At 44.2% G+C, this 15,634-nt stretch overlaps 2 protein-coding genes across 11 annotated transcripts in view; one reads left to right on the top strand and one right to left on the bottom strand.

Moving 5' to 3' along the window:
* The window catches only part of SPRING1 (SREBF pathway regulator in golgi 1), a 264,113-nt gene extending 248,813 nt beyond the window's left edge, over nucleotides 1-15,300 (bottom strand). For 6 of the 10 annotated variants that reach the window (XR_014017293.1, XM_081252157.1, XM_081252164.1 and 3 more), the window contains exons 1-4: nucleotides 15,059-15,288; nucleotides 5,598-5,754; nucleotides 1,567-1,718; nucleotides 1,054-1,167 (exon numbers count right to left, since the gene is read on the bottom strand). Coding sequence is in view for 9 of the 10 variants with exons in the window: in XM_081252157.1 (XP_081108283.1) it covers nucleotides 1,054-1,167; nucleotides 1,567-1,718; nucleotides 5,598-5,754; nucleotides 15,059-15,169 (534 nt within the window). In the remaining variant the exon portion in view is untranslated. Of the gene's footprint in view, nucleotides 1-1,053; nucleotides 1,168-1,566; nucleotides 1,719-5,597; nucleotides 5,755-15,058 lie in introns of all 10 variants that reach the window. The other 4 variants (XM_081252158.1, XM_081252156.1, XM_081252159.1 and 1 more) reach the window with 4 other exon arrangements.
* Nucleotides 15,208-15,634, top strand: part of RNFT2 (ring finger protein, transmembrane 2) — a gene marked incomplete at its 5' end in the record, with an annotated part of 63,559 nt that continues 63,132 nt past the window's right edge. The window contains one exon of the mRNA XM_081252115.1: nucleotides 15,208-15,439. Coding sequence (XP_081108241.1) covers nucleotides 15,208-15,439 — 232 coding nt within the window. The remainder of the gene's footprint in view (nucleotides 15,440-15,634) is intronic.

The following is a 15,634-nucleotide window of genomic DNA, read 5'->3' as shown; positions in this document are numbered from 1 at the left end:
AGAAATCTGGCAAAGGGTACAAGAGTTCCAGAGAATGACAAATGAGTCATTTATCTCAGACGGAGCCAGGACAGTCTTGCAGACACCATGGATGGAAGCCAGAGGAAGAGCGCCCGTATGACAAACACGTCTGGTGATTTTACAAAGAGAGCTCCAACAACCACCCGATCACAAAGGCTGAGAGCAGAGGATGCAGAATGATGGAAAGGCAAAGACGTTCAGACGCTTTCAGCAGCTGGTGCCGTGTTTAGTGCCCAAGAGCAAAGCATTTAATGACAACATGCTGCAAAGTACTGAGAGCTTGGCAACCTACAGATTTACCTATGTATTTTTCAACACCCACCTGCCCCATCCCCTTGAATCCTAAAATAAACCACAACTTTGTCCCAGAATAAATTAGTACCCACTCTAAACGAGTGGTTGCTGGAAAGCCTTAAAGTTCAGTCAAAGACGGAAGAGAGAACTTCTCTCAGGAATTGGACAATTAGGACTCCACCCAGACTTAAAAATAATTTTAAGCTTCCACTTAAAATACAGACAAGCTAATCAGATAGGGAAGATGCAAGTTAGTCAGACCTTGATTTGATATAAATATTTTAGATCCCTAACTTGTATAAATCTCATGTTCACATTCTAAATACAGTTAGCCCTCCATACCACGGGTTCCGCATCCGTGGATTCAACCAACCATGGGTCAGAAGTATTTGAAAAAACTCCAAGAAGTTCCAAAAAGCAAAACATGGTATTTACATTGTATTAGTTATTGTAAGTAATCTAGAGATGATTTAAAGCATACGGGAGGATGTAAGTAGGTAATAGGCAAATATTATGCCATTTTATATGAACATTTAGGGATTTGGGGTCCTGGAACCAATCACCCTCGGATACCAAGGGATGATGTACTATCAATCCACCAAAGCTCCACACAACTTTGTTTAAATCTCTTATCCATTATAACCCGACCAAAAGCCCCCAGTGCATATTTTCGAGTTTTCCTGCAGACCCTGACTCCCACCAGCAAATACCCCAGCTAGAGGCATCACAGTTTCTGACCTGGGATGAGGTCCTGCATTTAGCCAAACACAATTCAAAGTGATCTTCGACTGCCATGAAGAGGTTCTGGAATGCCACAGCTGCCCGGTTGAGGAAGCGCTCCAGGAGAAGTTGCTATGGAAACAAAAGTCAGTACCTGTAATAAATTCCAAACTCAGAAGCACAAGGTAACCTTGGAAATTTCTCCTAAACTAACAGACTGCTGGTACGGGGAAGAGGAGGGCAAGGAGAGAGAGAGGGGAGCTCAAGTGAGCAGGAGGGCTGATGTTTTATTCTTTAGATATCTGATTAGGAATACAATGGCCCATTCTGCCAAAGAACCACTGGAGGAACTGGGAACCACCTCCTTTCCTTGTAGACAAAGGCTACCTCACAGCAGCCATTTCTGACACCGACAAGGTTCCCTTCTAAGTTCTATTTCCAGAAGAATCTCACAAGAAGATTCTAATGCTCCTCGTGAAATGCAGGCGGAAAGAATAAAGGAGATGCAGCACAAGGAGCAACTCTCCATACCTTGTTGGGCTGCAGGCAGCAGGAGACACAGTACTCATAGGCGCTACAGCAGCCATTGGACAAGCAGCCATCACAGCAGTACTGCTTTGCGCCAGGGACGTTGACGTTACAGCAGCCATTTACCAGCAAATCTTTCCTCTCACAAACGTAACCTGAAAGTCAGAGACTAACCTGAGTATAAGCCCAGCAGTCCCCCCACCTGCCCACCAGGGGCGATCACGAGGCAGCAATGAAAGTCCTGCATGCAAAGAACATAAAGATGGAGTCTGGAGTCAGGGGCATCCTAAGGACCACAGAACCTGGAATCAGAGAGTGTCTGATCAGAGCGTGCTTCCTGCATGCGGCAGTGTACAGGAAACGTGGACTCCCATTTTATAAGGAGGCTGTATATATCCTAATCTACCTGAGATTACCGTTTAGGCTGCTGTCACGTATTTGATGCCATCCTCACATCACCTATGCTTTCCTGTGCTAACCTACGCAAGCCAATTTTTCATCTATGCCTGGGGAAAAATGTCATTATTTTTCAAAGAAAAATCTGAAAAGAGGAAAAAACCAAGGTTTTCACTCCTGAAAGTGAGATCCTTTTAGATTTAATACAAACAAAAAACCTCTACATATACTTTTTACATTTAAATACTTACCATTTATTTAGTAGTTTGAAGGATTTTTTAAAAATAGTAGTCACACCTAACCTTTATAAACTGATTTAGGCTCCTTTTAAGTATACATTGCAGGGATTCAACTACCCCTCAGAATTAGGGAATGAGAGTACTCTAATAGCCAAGGAAGAAAAATCCTCCCAATTCCCTCCATTCGTCATCTAAACACACCCCCTCCAACCTAGTTCATTCATTCATACTCAACTTTAAGAAAAGAATCTCCTCACAAAAGCTAATTTATTGTTCATAGCTGCTAAATACACATTTCTCTATATCCTTCTGGGAGTGGGACAGAAAAATGTAAGAATAAGTCCATTAGGGACACCATGTGGCCCATGGGAAGCTCCCAGGTGCAGGCCCAGGCCCATAGGTACACACACGGGCCCACAGGTGCACACAGGTGCAAAGCAGCTGTTCCTCACATCATTCCATTCTAAATGCCCCAGCTTCTTAATCCTCAGAGAATGAGACGTCGTGAAGCATGAGGTTGTTTTCAGAAACTACTCCAGAAAACAAAGTCTGTGCAAAAGCAGGAGGCACCATTAAAATAAGAGTGGAAGGGACCAGAAGGGCCCTCACGTCACACTGGGGAAAGTGAGGCCTATGAGAACCAGATCGCTGCTGTTGTGGTTTTAACTATGCCTTTTGTCTTCTAAATTAAGACAGGATGATTTTAATGCCACATTAAATGTTTCTGGGATTCTTCCTAACTATTCTTATTCACTTTCTTCAGAAGGGTTATAAATTAAAAATCTGAATAAGCCAGCATGTTCCTCAAAATTCTGCCCCAAATGCTAAATACAGAGCATCTTATCACATGATCTGTGTCAGAAAGATGTAAAACATTACACTTGTTGAAATGATCTTTCTGCCCTTTTCTCTTTTCCATGTTATACATGTTAGCATCTCAGGCCTTCTGCTTTTCCCCAGTACAAACTGCAAGTATTTAGCTTTGAAACCAGGCAGGTCTTTCTAACTTCTGGTGAAAGTCCATCAAGATTTTTCCTTTTGCATCAGAAATGTACTCCTGCAAACATTATTTCCAATGAGGAGTCCTGTGAGATCACAACCTCAGTGTGCTGCTACTGACTGGGAAACCAACTTCTAACCTTTGAAAAGTTTGTAACTCTGCTGGTTGTCTTACTGAATAAGGTGTCACCCTGGCAACACTCGTGGGGGTGGCATCTGCTTGCTAAAAGGCAAAAATTCCTGCAAGTTTTATTTATTACACTGCTTATCTCCTCTCCTGCATTCATGGAGGTAAAATAAAACCTATGGTTCTTGGATTTTTTTTTATTGGTTCTTGGAACTTAAGAAATCTGAGAGTCTTTGTCTCACTTGAATTAAGCAGAGGGAAATCATTCTTTTGCTAGCTATGACAAAAGAAAAGGACAAACTGTCATTCATAACTAATATTAAATATTAAAGTCAAGTCATAAGATTTCACACTTTCTCACTGAGTATCACACAAACAAAAGCCTATAAGAAAAAAGCACTGAACTCCAAGTTCAGTCCTGGTCTTAGTCCTAGGTCTGCCCCTGACTGACTAGCTGGGTCATCTTATGGAAGTAACTTTCCTTTGCTAAACTTTACTCTGTTAAAACAAAGCAAAACAAATGTTACTTCCAATTTAATCTGCTTTTTCAATGTGATCTTAAAAACAGAGCTGGGCACTGTTGAGTCATCAGTGCATTTTTGTGCAAAATTTTCCAGCTCCTCTAATCTAGGTGGGAGGTTTTCCTGATTCCTTCCTTCAAATCCCAAATAATCTCATCTGCTCTGATTCCTTTGAGATCTTTTTGGAAAAGTTTTTTCTTTTTTAATTATTTTGCTGGGGTTGCCAACTTTAAATATAGATATATAAAAAGCACTACAGTTTCATTTTGAAGATAGCACGTGTCTTCCTTTTGTTGGGCTTCATCAGGTATCGATGAAAATTCTAATTCAAGGTTACCTGTATCAATTTCAGTACTGTGACATTCATAACCCATTTGTTCTGAGACTCTCTAAGAGAGAGCCAATTTTACTCTTGCAGACTAACCAGATTATTGCAAACCACCAGGTGAAAAGGGAATAAACAATCTGTAAACCAATCGGGGAACTCCGACCACTGTTTGGCTAGCTGACATTAAGGAAAAGTGGTACTCTCTTGGCGTGATAATGGTATCCTGTTTATGGTTTGTAAAAGAGCCCCTGCCACCTTGGGCAGGTTCCTGAACCGCTTGGTGCCTGTATCTTCAACTACAAAATGAAGACAGAAATACCTACACCTCACAGGACTGCTACAACAATCAAATGAGATGTTATTCAAGGAGAGCTTTTAGCCCAGTGCCCAGCATGTAGTAAGGGCTAAATTAATGCAGGCAGAGCATTACCAGGAGTCTCTCCTTGGGGGACTGGGCCAGTCTTAGAGTGGTTGGAGCTCTAGCGGCTGTCTAATCCAAACGCCTCGCCAGCACAGGAGTCGCCTTTCTTATACACTAAAACTCTGGGAGAAGGCACCAAAACAGACAGATTGGTTTTTTTAATTGAGATATCATTGATTTACAATATTACATAAGTTTCAGGCGACAACTTAGTGATTCACAATTTTTAAAAGTTATACTCCATTTATAGTTATTATAAAATACTGGCTATATTCCCTGTGCTGTTTGATATACCTCGGTAGCTTATATTTTATACACAGTAGTTTGTACCTCTTAATCCCCTAGCTCTATCTTGCCACTATAAAACGAATGAAATTTTGCCATTCGCAACAACGTGGATGGATTTGGAGAGTATTACACTTAGTGCAGTAAGTCAGACAGAGGAAGACAAATACTTTGATATTGTATGATTATCACTTATACGTGGAACCTAAAAATAAAACTAGTGAATATAACAAAAAAGGAACAGACTGATGTCTTAATAGTAACAGCAAAACATTTTGGAAGTGTTTATAATTCATTTGAGATTATGCAGTCAACAAGTGCATTCATTCTCTTCCTAAATGCCAACACTATGTGGATACGATTCACGTCACCAAGAAGGAAAACTGTTTATCTTGTAGAGTTCACCATCAAAATGAGAAAAAAAAAGACTGTAAAAATCTGAAAGTACTGGGGCTGGGAAGAGACTGGCAGGAAGTAGTCAAGGGGCTGACACATGATAAAATGCTAAAACCGTAATTCTAACTCTGGAGAGTGTCTCTTATCAAACCAAGCTTCTCTGATGTTGAGGGGAACCTTGAATGATGAGTCAGATATAAAAGACAAAGACGTGAGAAGTGTTGGAAATGGGCAAGAGAGGGGGAAAGACAGCATATAAAATCCCTATTTAAAAACCTAAAATGGCCCAGGGACTGCAGGAGAGGAAGGGAGCCAGACTAACCAAGTTCATCCGTGATGAGGTGCTTCCCTTGAATGGAGTTCCGGCACTGGTTGCTGGGCCGACTGCTGTTGCCCAAGTTAAACTGAACTTTCCACGGGATGGGCTGATCGTGGTCTTGAACCTGGAGGAGATTCCGATCTCTCACTGCCCTCTCCTCCTACAAAGACACCATAAATGAGAAGGTTAAAGTATCACTTTGTGCATTTTCACCAATTTTTTCATAGAAACTACAGTAATAGGAAAGAAACAATATAAAACAGCTTGCACAACAGGAATCTGCACTCCCCTGGTACGGGCAAAGTCTGAGCCAAAGTCATGAAAAAAAATGCAGGGCTTCCCTGGTGGCACAGTGGTTAAGAATCCACCCACCAGGACTTCCCTGGTGGCACAGTGGTTGAGAATCTGCCTGCCAATGCAGGGGACACGGGTTCGAGCCCTGGTCCGGGAAGACCCCATATGCTGCAGAGCAACTAAGCCCATGTGCTACAACTACTGAGCCTGCACTCTAGAGCCTGTGAGCCACAACTACTGAGCCTGCGTGCCATAACTACTGAAGCCCGCGCGCCTAGAGCCCGTGCTCAGCAACAAGAGAAGCGACTGCAATGAGAAGCCCGCGCACCGCAACGAAGAGTAGCTCCCGCTCGCCACAACTAGAGAAAGCCCGCGCGCAGCAATGAAGACCCAACGCAGCCAAGAATAAATATAAAATTTTTTAAAATGCAAAATAAACCTGTAGGAAGAAGTAATAAATTAGGGCTATGCTTCAAAACTGGCAGACTTACATAAATGCCCCTGGACTACGTGCATGTTATAAATGTGTACAAAAGCATTAATTTTGTCAAAAAAATTTGGAGGGAAAAAGTTTTGAACTTTTTCTGATGGCAAATCATTTAAAATATTTTTTATATTAAAACAAATACATGGGCTTCCGTGGTGGCGCAGTGGTTGAGAGTCCGCCTGCCGATGCAGGGGACACGGGTTCGTGCCCCAGTCCGGGAAGATCCCACGTGCTGCGGAGCGGCTGGGCCCGTGAGCCATGGCCGCTGAGCTTGCGCGTCCGGAGCCTGTGCTCCGCAACGGGAGAGGCCACAGAGGTGAGAGGCCCGCGTACCGCAAAAAAAAAAAAAAAAAAAAAAAAAAAAAAAAAAATACATTGTGGAATAGAATGTAAAATCTGAGTACACTTTTAAAATAGAAGAGGAAACTTCAAAGAAACTTTCCAACTGTCATTTCAGACAATACCTGGACAGGTCTAGGGCACAAGGTTACTTTCATTTGCAGTGAGGAGTTTAGTGGTAAACTAAGGGGAACGCTGAATTGGGAGGTTGATTTCAGGGGCAAGAAGAAGCATGTCAACTTGCAAATTTCTTCTATGAAAAAATACTAAGTATGTGACCCTTAGAACATACCTTTCTGTATAAAAGACACCCATGCCGGCCAGCCCTTTACCTAGACATGCAAAGTGAGGAGTTGCTCTACAGGCAAGAGCTTAGATCTTTTCTCCTAGCCCCCAAGGCACCGTCGGGCTTTCCAAATTGCCTTTGTTATACTATTAAACTAAGTAAGGTGCCTGAGTGCCAAAAAACAAGCCATCCAAGAAACAGCCATCTTCTGGATTCTTCAACCTATCTATCACTGGAAAACAAAACAATGATAAGACTCCCTCCAAGAGGATTTTTATACATAATAGTTTAACCATTCTACCATTTTAATAGAGCTCTGTGGCTTTTGCCATTAAGAATGATCTGTCATGTGTCACTGTATGAGAAAAAGGGACTAACCTTGAAAGTTGATGGCAAAGGTTACACTTTAAGACAATGGGAAAGAGCTATACAGTTACTAAGATATCTCTAGGAAAGCTATGTGGGAAGAGCTATTAATATTTAAAACATGCATATCCACATCTACTTTGGCACAGCAAACACGTTTGAGGCCTAGCCTCTGGAAAGTACAGACGTGTAAGGGTGCACTAGGATGTCTACTACAGCACCGTTTATGTGGTAGAAAAAACCTGGAACCCCAACCACAGAGAAATGAGTGAATAAACACTGGATAGCCATAGCTATTACCTAAAAATTACGTATGACTGGTGTGTATTTATCTAGAGCAGGAGTCCTTAAACCCGACTTGCACATCAGATTATGTAAGGACTTCAAATTCTGATTCCTGAGCCCAACTCCAGGCTGAGTAAAAAGCTCTGTGGATGGGACCTGGGAATCAGTATTTTTAAAGCACTCGGATGATTTTAATACAGAGGGCTGCAGATCCCTGGTGGATGTTCATAGTATATTAAGGAAAAAAACAAGTTACAAAATAATGTGCATATTATCACACATTGTATTATGATAATTGTATTAATACATACATATGGGTTTGTAAGAGCTGAGATAAAGGCATGCAAAGATACTACAGACCATTAACATGGAAAGGACATAGGTGATTATTAACATTTTTCATCATCGTTGGAATAGTTTCATTTTTAATTTAAAATGATAAAAAATTATTAAAAACATGATGATCATTAACAACAGGAGACACTAAATGAGGAATCTACAGGAACTCTGTACTATCCTTGAAACTTTTCTGTAAATCCATACTTAGTCCAAAATTAAAAGTTTATTTTAAAAAAATGACTGCCAGGGCTTCCCTGGTAGCGCAGTGGTTGGGAGTCCGCCTGCCGATGCAGGGGACATGGGTTCGTGCCCCGATCCGGGAGGATCCCACATGCCGTGGAGCGGCTGGGCTGTGGGCCATGGCCGCTGGGCCTGCGCGTCCGGAGCCTGTGCTCCGCAGCGGGAAAGGCCACAGCAGTGAGAGGCCCGCGTACTGCAAAAAAAAAAAAAAAAAAAAGTAGACCTTTTGCTTATTCTCTTGAGTAATTTGTGATAAGAATTATTATTAGTAGAGTCAATGCTAAATAGTGCCAAATATTGATAATTTCCCAAAAGTTATATATGCCATTTGTAACATTACCAGCATTTAAATAACAGTGTGCCACTCCACTATTGAATTTTGTTCCTTAATTTACTAAAGGTAAAACAGTCCTTCAAGGTGGCTTTCATTTCTATCCTGCCCCCTCTCTTTTGTTTCTTTCATAGGAAAGAACTGGCACTAGCAGGAACAGGATGGGTTATATCAATACAAAAACAACATCTGTATTCTTTGGTTGGGGCAAGAAGAGGACTTAAGTGCAGAAATCTTGAGAATATGGGAAAAATCACTTAGGTGCACAATGCTTAAATACCTGTAAATTCATGAGTTCTGCTGGGACCGTGTCAGTTAACGGCATAATCAAGCTATGTGCAAACTAAAGTGCACTTCAAATGCTACCCTAGATAAATTAATAGCCATAAAGACTTAAGAAGCTGGTCAAAGTACAGTAAACTGGATCTCACAACAAGGTTGAAAGTGCTCTTGACATCACTCTCAAACTTTCCTGTTATTCCTTCTGAAAGAAAATGAGAGTTCATGGACAAGGGCATCCCAGAAGGACCTCTTTCACATTACTGTGTTCCTGGTAAATAGGATGGCAATTCTCCCAGCACTTGCACTTGTTTTCAAACATGAATATTCAAGACCTTTCCAAAAGAACTGGTAAGAGTTGTACAACCAGAAAAGACCGTACAAGAGATTGTGTAAGACATAATGGCAAATGTAATGAATTAGCACATGGTCGCTTTCCTGAAGGTCCAGTCTTGCAAGGGTGTGGTGAAGGGGCACTGAGGGGATTCCTTCATTGGACAGGTGGCTGTAAACCTTTCCCAAACTACCCTGCTAGGCTGTCTCAATTTTAAGCACGTGTGTGTGTGTGTGTGTGTGTGTATTTTTAAATTCAAGATTCATTCAAAGGTATCAAGTTCTTACAATGTGTTAAAGATACAGAGACAAAGATAGGCAGGTTCTCTATTCTCATAGAGCCTCGAGGGCCTTCCCTGGTGGCGCAGTGGTTAAGAATCCACCTGCCAATGCAGGACACACGGGCTCGAGCCCTGGTCTGGGAAGATCCCACATGCTGGTGGAGCAACTAAGCTCATGCACCACAGCTACTGAGCCTGCACTCTAGAGTCCGCAAGCCACAACTACTGAAGTCCATGCGCCTAGAGGCCGTGCTCTGCAGCAAAAGAAGTCACCGCACTGAGAAGCCGGCGCACCACAACAAAGAGTAGCCTCCGCTCACGGCAACTAGAAGAAGCCCGCCCGCAGCAACGAAGACCCAATGCAGCCATAAATAAATAGATAAATTTATTTTTTTAAAAAAAAGGAGCCTCAGAATTTTCTTCATAAACTACAAGGCGCTAGAGAAATGTTTTTATTACTAATGTATATTACTTAACCTCTGATTTAAAAAGGGGTATTTTAATAACTGTCCTGTCTCTTTTTCGGGGGTTATCATAAGGGTCAAATGAGATGTGTTCCATGTAAGCAGTAAAGCACTTAAACATAAGGCACTGTCATTAAAAGCATCGCTTACGATTCTCAAAAGTAAAAGAAAAAAGAGGATAAAGGCCAGAGGGAATCCCAATGTCTAATATTTGGGGAATAGCTAATAAATATAGCCTGATCATGGAAATTTTTGGTTATAAAAACTTACACCTAGAAAGAGCTTTTAAAGATGGGGAAAATGCATATATGTTAAGTGAAGAAACAGTAGGCCCTAATTATATTTTTAAAATATGAAGAAAGAAAATATGCCCAAATATCATCAGTGAATCCCTCTGGTTGGTGAGATTAAAGATAATTGCTTTCCTCCCCTACCCTGTGCAGCACTTTACAGACTCTGAAAGGTATATGTACCTTGGTGATACGGTGAAAAACAGAGCAGAAAAACAGATTAGCAACTCTCTCTTATGATTTATTGCACTTTATACAGTGTCTAACTTGAAACCAATTTACATACTTAATTACATTAAAGCTAAAGATGTTCATATATTTTCAAGGAGTTATGCAAATTGCCCTGACACTTTCTGGAACTGCACCACTTGAACAACTATGAGAACAGTTATTTACATGAGAAGACCTGTAAGGACCCTTCTGACTCCAAGACTGGGATTTCTCTAATCTCAGCTCAAATGCCCCATAAGAGTTAGGCCCACCTTGCCGCTCTATCACAGTACCTTGTTTTGTATTCTTCGTATCACATATTATTATCTGAAATAATTCTGCTCATTTGCCATTTCTACCCCTCACCCCCTACAGAATATAGGCTCTGGGAGAGTAAGACTGTATCTGCTTTGCCCCCCACTGTATCTCCATCATCTAGCAGACAGTGCCTGGTGCAGCTGGTGTTCACTAAACATTTCTTAAATCAATGTGCCCAAGTCACCTAGCACCCAGTCCTCACCCCCAACGGCATCCCCACCAAGGTCACTCATTTCTCCTGTGCTCCCATCCCTACAATTTAAACTATCCCCCAAAGCATTAATTAACATGAAAATCAAAACAGGAATTCAAAGCTGTAGAGAATAACCAACTATTCTCTAGGCAAAAAGTGGCCACATCTGCTCCACGAGTTCACAGTCTCACTGAAGCAGAGCTAAGGATCAATATGAAAAACTCCAAAGCTCTGGAGTTTTTCGCAGCCTCTTCTCAATTAATTCTAGCCACACCCACCCCGCCTTCCTGTCCAATAGACGGATAGCTGTGCCATAGCACAGCTCTCCTTCCATACGGAGCCTGAGCAAGGCAAAATGGAGCAGGCTCCCTCAAGCCACACAGCTCAGGAGTGCTGGAAGACCGGAACTGCAGCAGAGAATAGAGGAGAGAAGCAAACTCACAGGCATGCAGGAAGGGCATCGGTCAGAACAGGCTCCAAGGATCCTTTACAGTTTTAAAAAGTATTGAGGACTTCGGTATGTGAGTTAATGAGGGTTATGGCTATTGACACGTATCATACTGGAAATTAAAACAAATTCTTAAAACATTTATTTTAAATAAGTTATTTATTCGTTTAAAAATAACAATAATGAGGGCTTCCCTGGTGGCGCAGTGGTTGGGAGTCCGCCTGCCGATGCAGGGGACACGGGTTCGTGCCCCGGTCCGGGAGGATCCCACGTGCCGCGGAGCGGCTGGGCCCGTGAGCCATGGCCGCTGAGCCTGCGCGTCCGGAGCCTGTGCTCCGCAACGGGAGAGGCCACAACCCGCAAAAAAAAAAAGAAAGAAAGAAAGAAAGAAAGAAAGAAAGAAAATAACAATAATGAGCCCATTACATGTCAACAGTTTTTCATGTGTGTGTGTGGAAAAATGTTTTTCAAAACAAAAAAATATATTTGGTGAGATGAGAAAATGTTTTTACATTTCTGAAAATGTTTTTAATGTCTGGCTTGATGGAAAACAGCTGGATTCTCACAACTCCCTCTACATCCAATTTATTGCAATACACTGTTCAGGTTGAAGCTTATGAAGAAAATCTACCTCACACAAATGTGCAGTTGGAAATAGGAGCATTTTAATGGCTCTTCCAGATAATTATGGATAACCTTCTTTGATACTACTTCAAAACTTGACAAGTATAGTTTCTTAAAAGTTCACTGCAAATGGTGCAGCCTCTTTGGAAAACAGCCTGGCAGTTCCTCAAAAAGTTAAACACAGAGTTACCAAGTGACCCATCAATTCCACTCCTAGGACCATACTCAAGAAAACTGAAAACATATTTCCAAACAAAACCTTGTACACCAATGTCCATGGCAGCCCTAGTCATAACAGCCAAAAGGCAGATACAAGCCAAGTCTCCATCAAATGATGATGGCTAAACAAAATGTGTTAGACGCCTACAACGGCATATTATTCAGACATAAAAATGAAGTACTAATACATGCTACAACATGGATGAGACTTGAAAACTGGCTTTTAACTGAAAGAAGACAGACACAGAAGACCACATAGTGTATGTCTCCATTTATATGAAATGTCCAGAATACATAAATCCATGGAGACAGAAAGTTGACTAGTGGTTGCCAGGGGCTTGATGGGCAGGGATAGAGAGTAGTTATAGCTAACGCGTCTCTTAGGCAGTGGGGGAATCAGATCCAGAAAAATCTGCAAAACAAAACTGTTACCGAAAGTTTCAGGGGATTCACGATCACCCACACACACGCACATACACACACCCCTAGGACTGTAATCACAGACCACAAGTTTAAAAAAAAAAAAGAACAAGGTACACCAGAGTACTTAAAAGGCATTTGTAGGAGGAATTCCCTGGTGGTCCAGTGGTTAGGACTATGCACTTTCACTGCTGAGGGTCCGGGTTCGATCCCTGGTCAGGGAACTAAGATCCCACAAGCCCCGCGGTGCAGCCAAAAAAAACCAAAAGTGGTTGTAGGGAAAGTCACAGTGTAGACAGCATCTGAGTCAGACAGAAAAAATTAGTAGGAGTGTGCCAGGCTGGGAAGAAAGGAAAAGTCACCCCAATTAAAAAGATGTGATTGTTTGTTCAACCAATATCTGAATACCCATGAAGTGCCTGGCAGTATTCTAGGGACTGGGATTCTATGAACAACACAGACAAGGTCCTTGGTCTCCAAAAAATTACGTTCTAGAAGGGAGAGTGAGGGGAGACAGATAAACAAGTAAATGATCCAGAAATGCTCAGTAAGTGATGCTTACCGCAAAGAAATAAAGCAGGATTATTGGCAAGGAACTGAAGTCACTGAGATTGTGTCACCTGGTGTGACCTGGAGCAGTAATCGTTAGCCTCACCTGAACTGACAAAAAAAAAAAAAAAAAAAACCACTCACAATGCAGAGATCCTGGAACGGGTGTCTGGAGTTTTATCTGAGTGCAACAGGAACCCAAAGAAGAACTATACACAAGGGAGTGCTGGGATTTTTTTTTTTTTTCTTTTCAGATTATCACTCCTCCTGCTGGGTAGAGAATAGACTGTAGGATAAGAAAGGAAGCAGGGCTTCCCTGGTGGCGCAGTGGTTGGGAGTCCGCCTGCCGTTGCAGGGGACGCGGGTTCGTGCCCCGGTCTGGGAAGATCCCACATGCTGCGGAGCGGCTGGGCCCGTGGGCCATGGCCGCTGAGCCTGCGCGTCCGGAGCCTGTGCTCCGCAACGGGAGAGGCCACAACAGTGTGAGGCTCGCGTACCGCAAAAAAAAAAAAAAAAGCAGAGACCTGTTGGTGGGCTACTACAGCGGTCCAGACAGGGAAAAGCATAAGGTATCTGTGGCTGGGGAATGGTAGTGCCACTCACTGAGGCTGGGAAGACTGGAGAGGAAGTGGTGGTGGAGAATCAGGAGTTCTGTTTTGGCCAAGTATGAGGAGCCGACAACGCACTCAAAAAGGGACGTCAAGCAAGCAACGGGATATAAGAACCTGTGGTTTCTGGATAGGTCTAGGCTGGCGTTAGAAATCAGGACAGCAACAGCATACAGCTGATATTTAAACCAATGGTGCTAGAGATGAGCTGGGTCAGCTGGGAGGAAGGTAGAGGGCTGAGTCCGGGGTCACTACGGCACCCACCTGACAGGGAAGGAACAACACGTGGCCATGAGCAGGTGTCTGCAAGTTGTGAAAACACAAGTGCAAGCACTTAGTCTGCATGAATGTCACCAACGCATCCCAGTCACCAGAAGAGGCTTACAACACTCAGCCTGTTAGCCTGAGGTGAGAGGTGGGATATGGTCCCCTAAGTTTCCATTTTACAATCTCCTAAAACTAAGGTGACCATATCATTTAGTATTTCTTTTCTATTCATTGACAAATTTTATACGAATATGACCCCTGAGAATGAAAAGGGGAGCTTTTCTAACTCCATCAGCGCAAGAGCATAAACCAGGGTTGTCCCGGGTACACCCTGGCATATGCTCACCCTTTCTAAAAACCTAAACGCCTGAACTGGACTTCTAAACGATGCTCTGGGTAACATTTCCCACCAAAGCATCCTGCCTTTTTTCTCCCACAAATTCGCACAGAGAAGAAAAACTAAGCGAATGGGGAGGTGAAAAGAAAATTCCACCAACCACGTTATGCACAGAAAGAGCACCTCGTGGGTCCTCAGGCGTCTCCCTGCCGGACAACCGAGCCCCTAAATTAAATGAAAACCAGGCACACCAGCGCTGGCTTCGTAACTCAGCTGGGCATCTTACTGGCCCAGGCATCTCCACCTTTCCCAGTCTCGAGTTCCCCCGCTGGAACCCGGAGACACCGCCCCCCAGAACGGCCGCGAGGAGAAGGCAGAAATGCTCGCCCCCGCTCAGCACTCGGCCTGGCAGGTAGGAGGCAAGGAGACGGCCCTCAGGGTGATAACAAGCACAGCGTTAAGGGCCCACAGCACGGGGTTCGAGTCCCAGCTCTGCCCCTGGCCTACCAACGAAATGGGCGGGTCCCTTCGCCCGTCCTCAGCCCCGGGACACGAACGCCCACCTCTCCGGACCAGGCGGCGCGGCGCACCGGACACTCGGGCAGCGCGGCTGCAGAGGCAGTTTCCCTCACCCGGGGAGGGAGGGCGGCCACTGACCTGCTTGAAGGTGCTGGTGAGGAAGTAGACGAGCGAGAGCCCGAAGACCAGGGCGAGCACCCACCTCTTCCGCAGGAGCCGCCGCCACACCATGGCCGCCAGGTTCACCATCCCGGCGCGGAGCGGGACAGGCCCGGGGCCCGGGCGGCATGGCCCCTACGCGGCCGGCAGCCCCATGGCTCGCGGCGGGCGCCGGCCCCGCGGCCCTCAGCCCAGCCAGCTCCCGTCAGCCACCCCGCGCCTCCCCACGTGACCTCGCCCCACGCACCGCCTCCACACCTTGCGCGTCACCCGCCGGCCTCCCTCGGCCTCCTCTTCATTGGTCCCTGCAGAGCGGCGGCTTCCTATTGGCTGAATTCCGTGAAGGGGGCGGGCAATCGTGTGCGTGCGGCCGGTGGAGTTGTTGCCCGGGTCTCAGCGCCGGACGCAGCGACCTGAGAAAGAACCTGGGGAGAGGCCGGAAGCACTCGGAAGTCAGGTGCTCCCCGGGCCGCGCGAGTGATTGGCTTGGGAGCACGAGAATGATGCCGCTGTGATTGCCGAATCGTCTGGGCAGGTAAAAAGAGAACATTATTT

This window comes from Mesoplodon bidens (genome assembly GCF_964165515.1).
Source record: "Mesoplodon bidens genome assembly, chromosome: 13".
NCBI classification, from domain to species: Eukaryota; Metazoa; Chordata; class Mammalia; order Artiodactyla; family Ziphiidae; genus Mesoplodon; species Mesoplodon bidens.
Note: the sequence above shows the minus strand (reverse complement) of the source record. Positions and strands in the feature narration are given on the sequence as shown.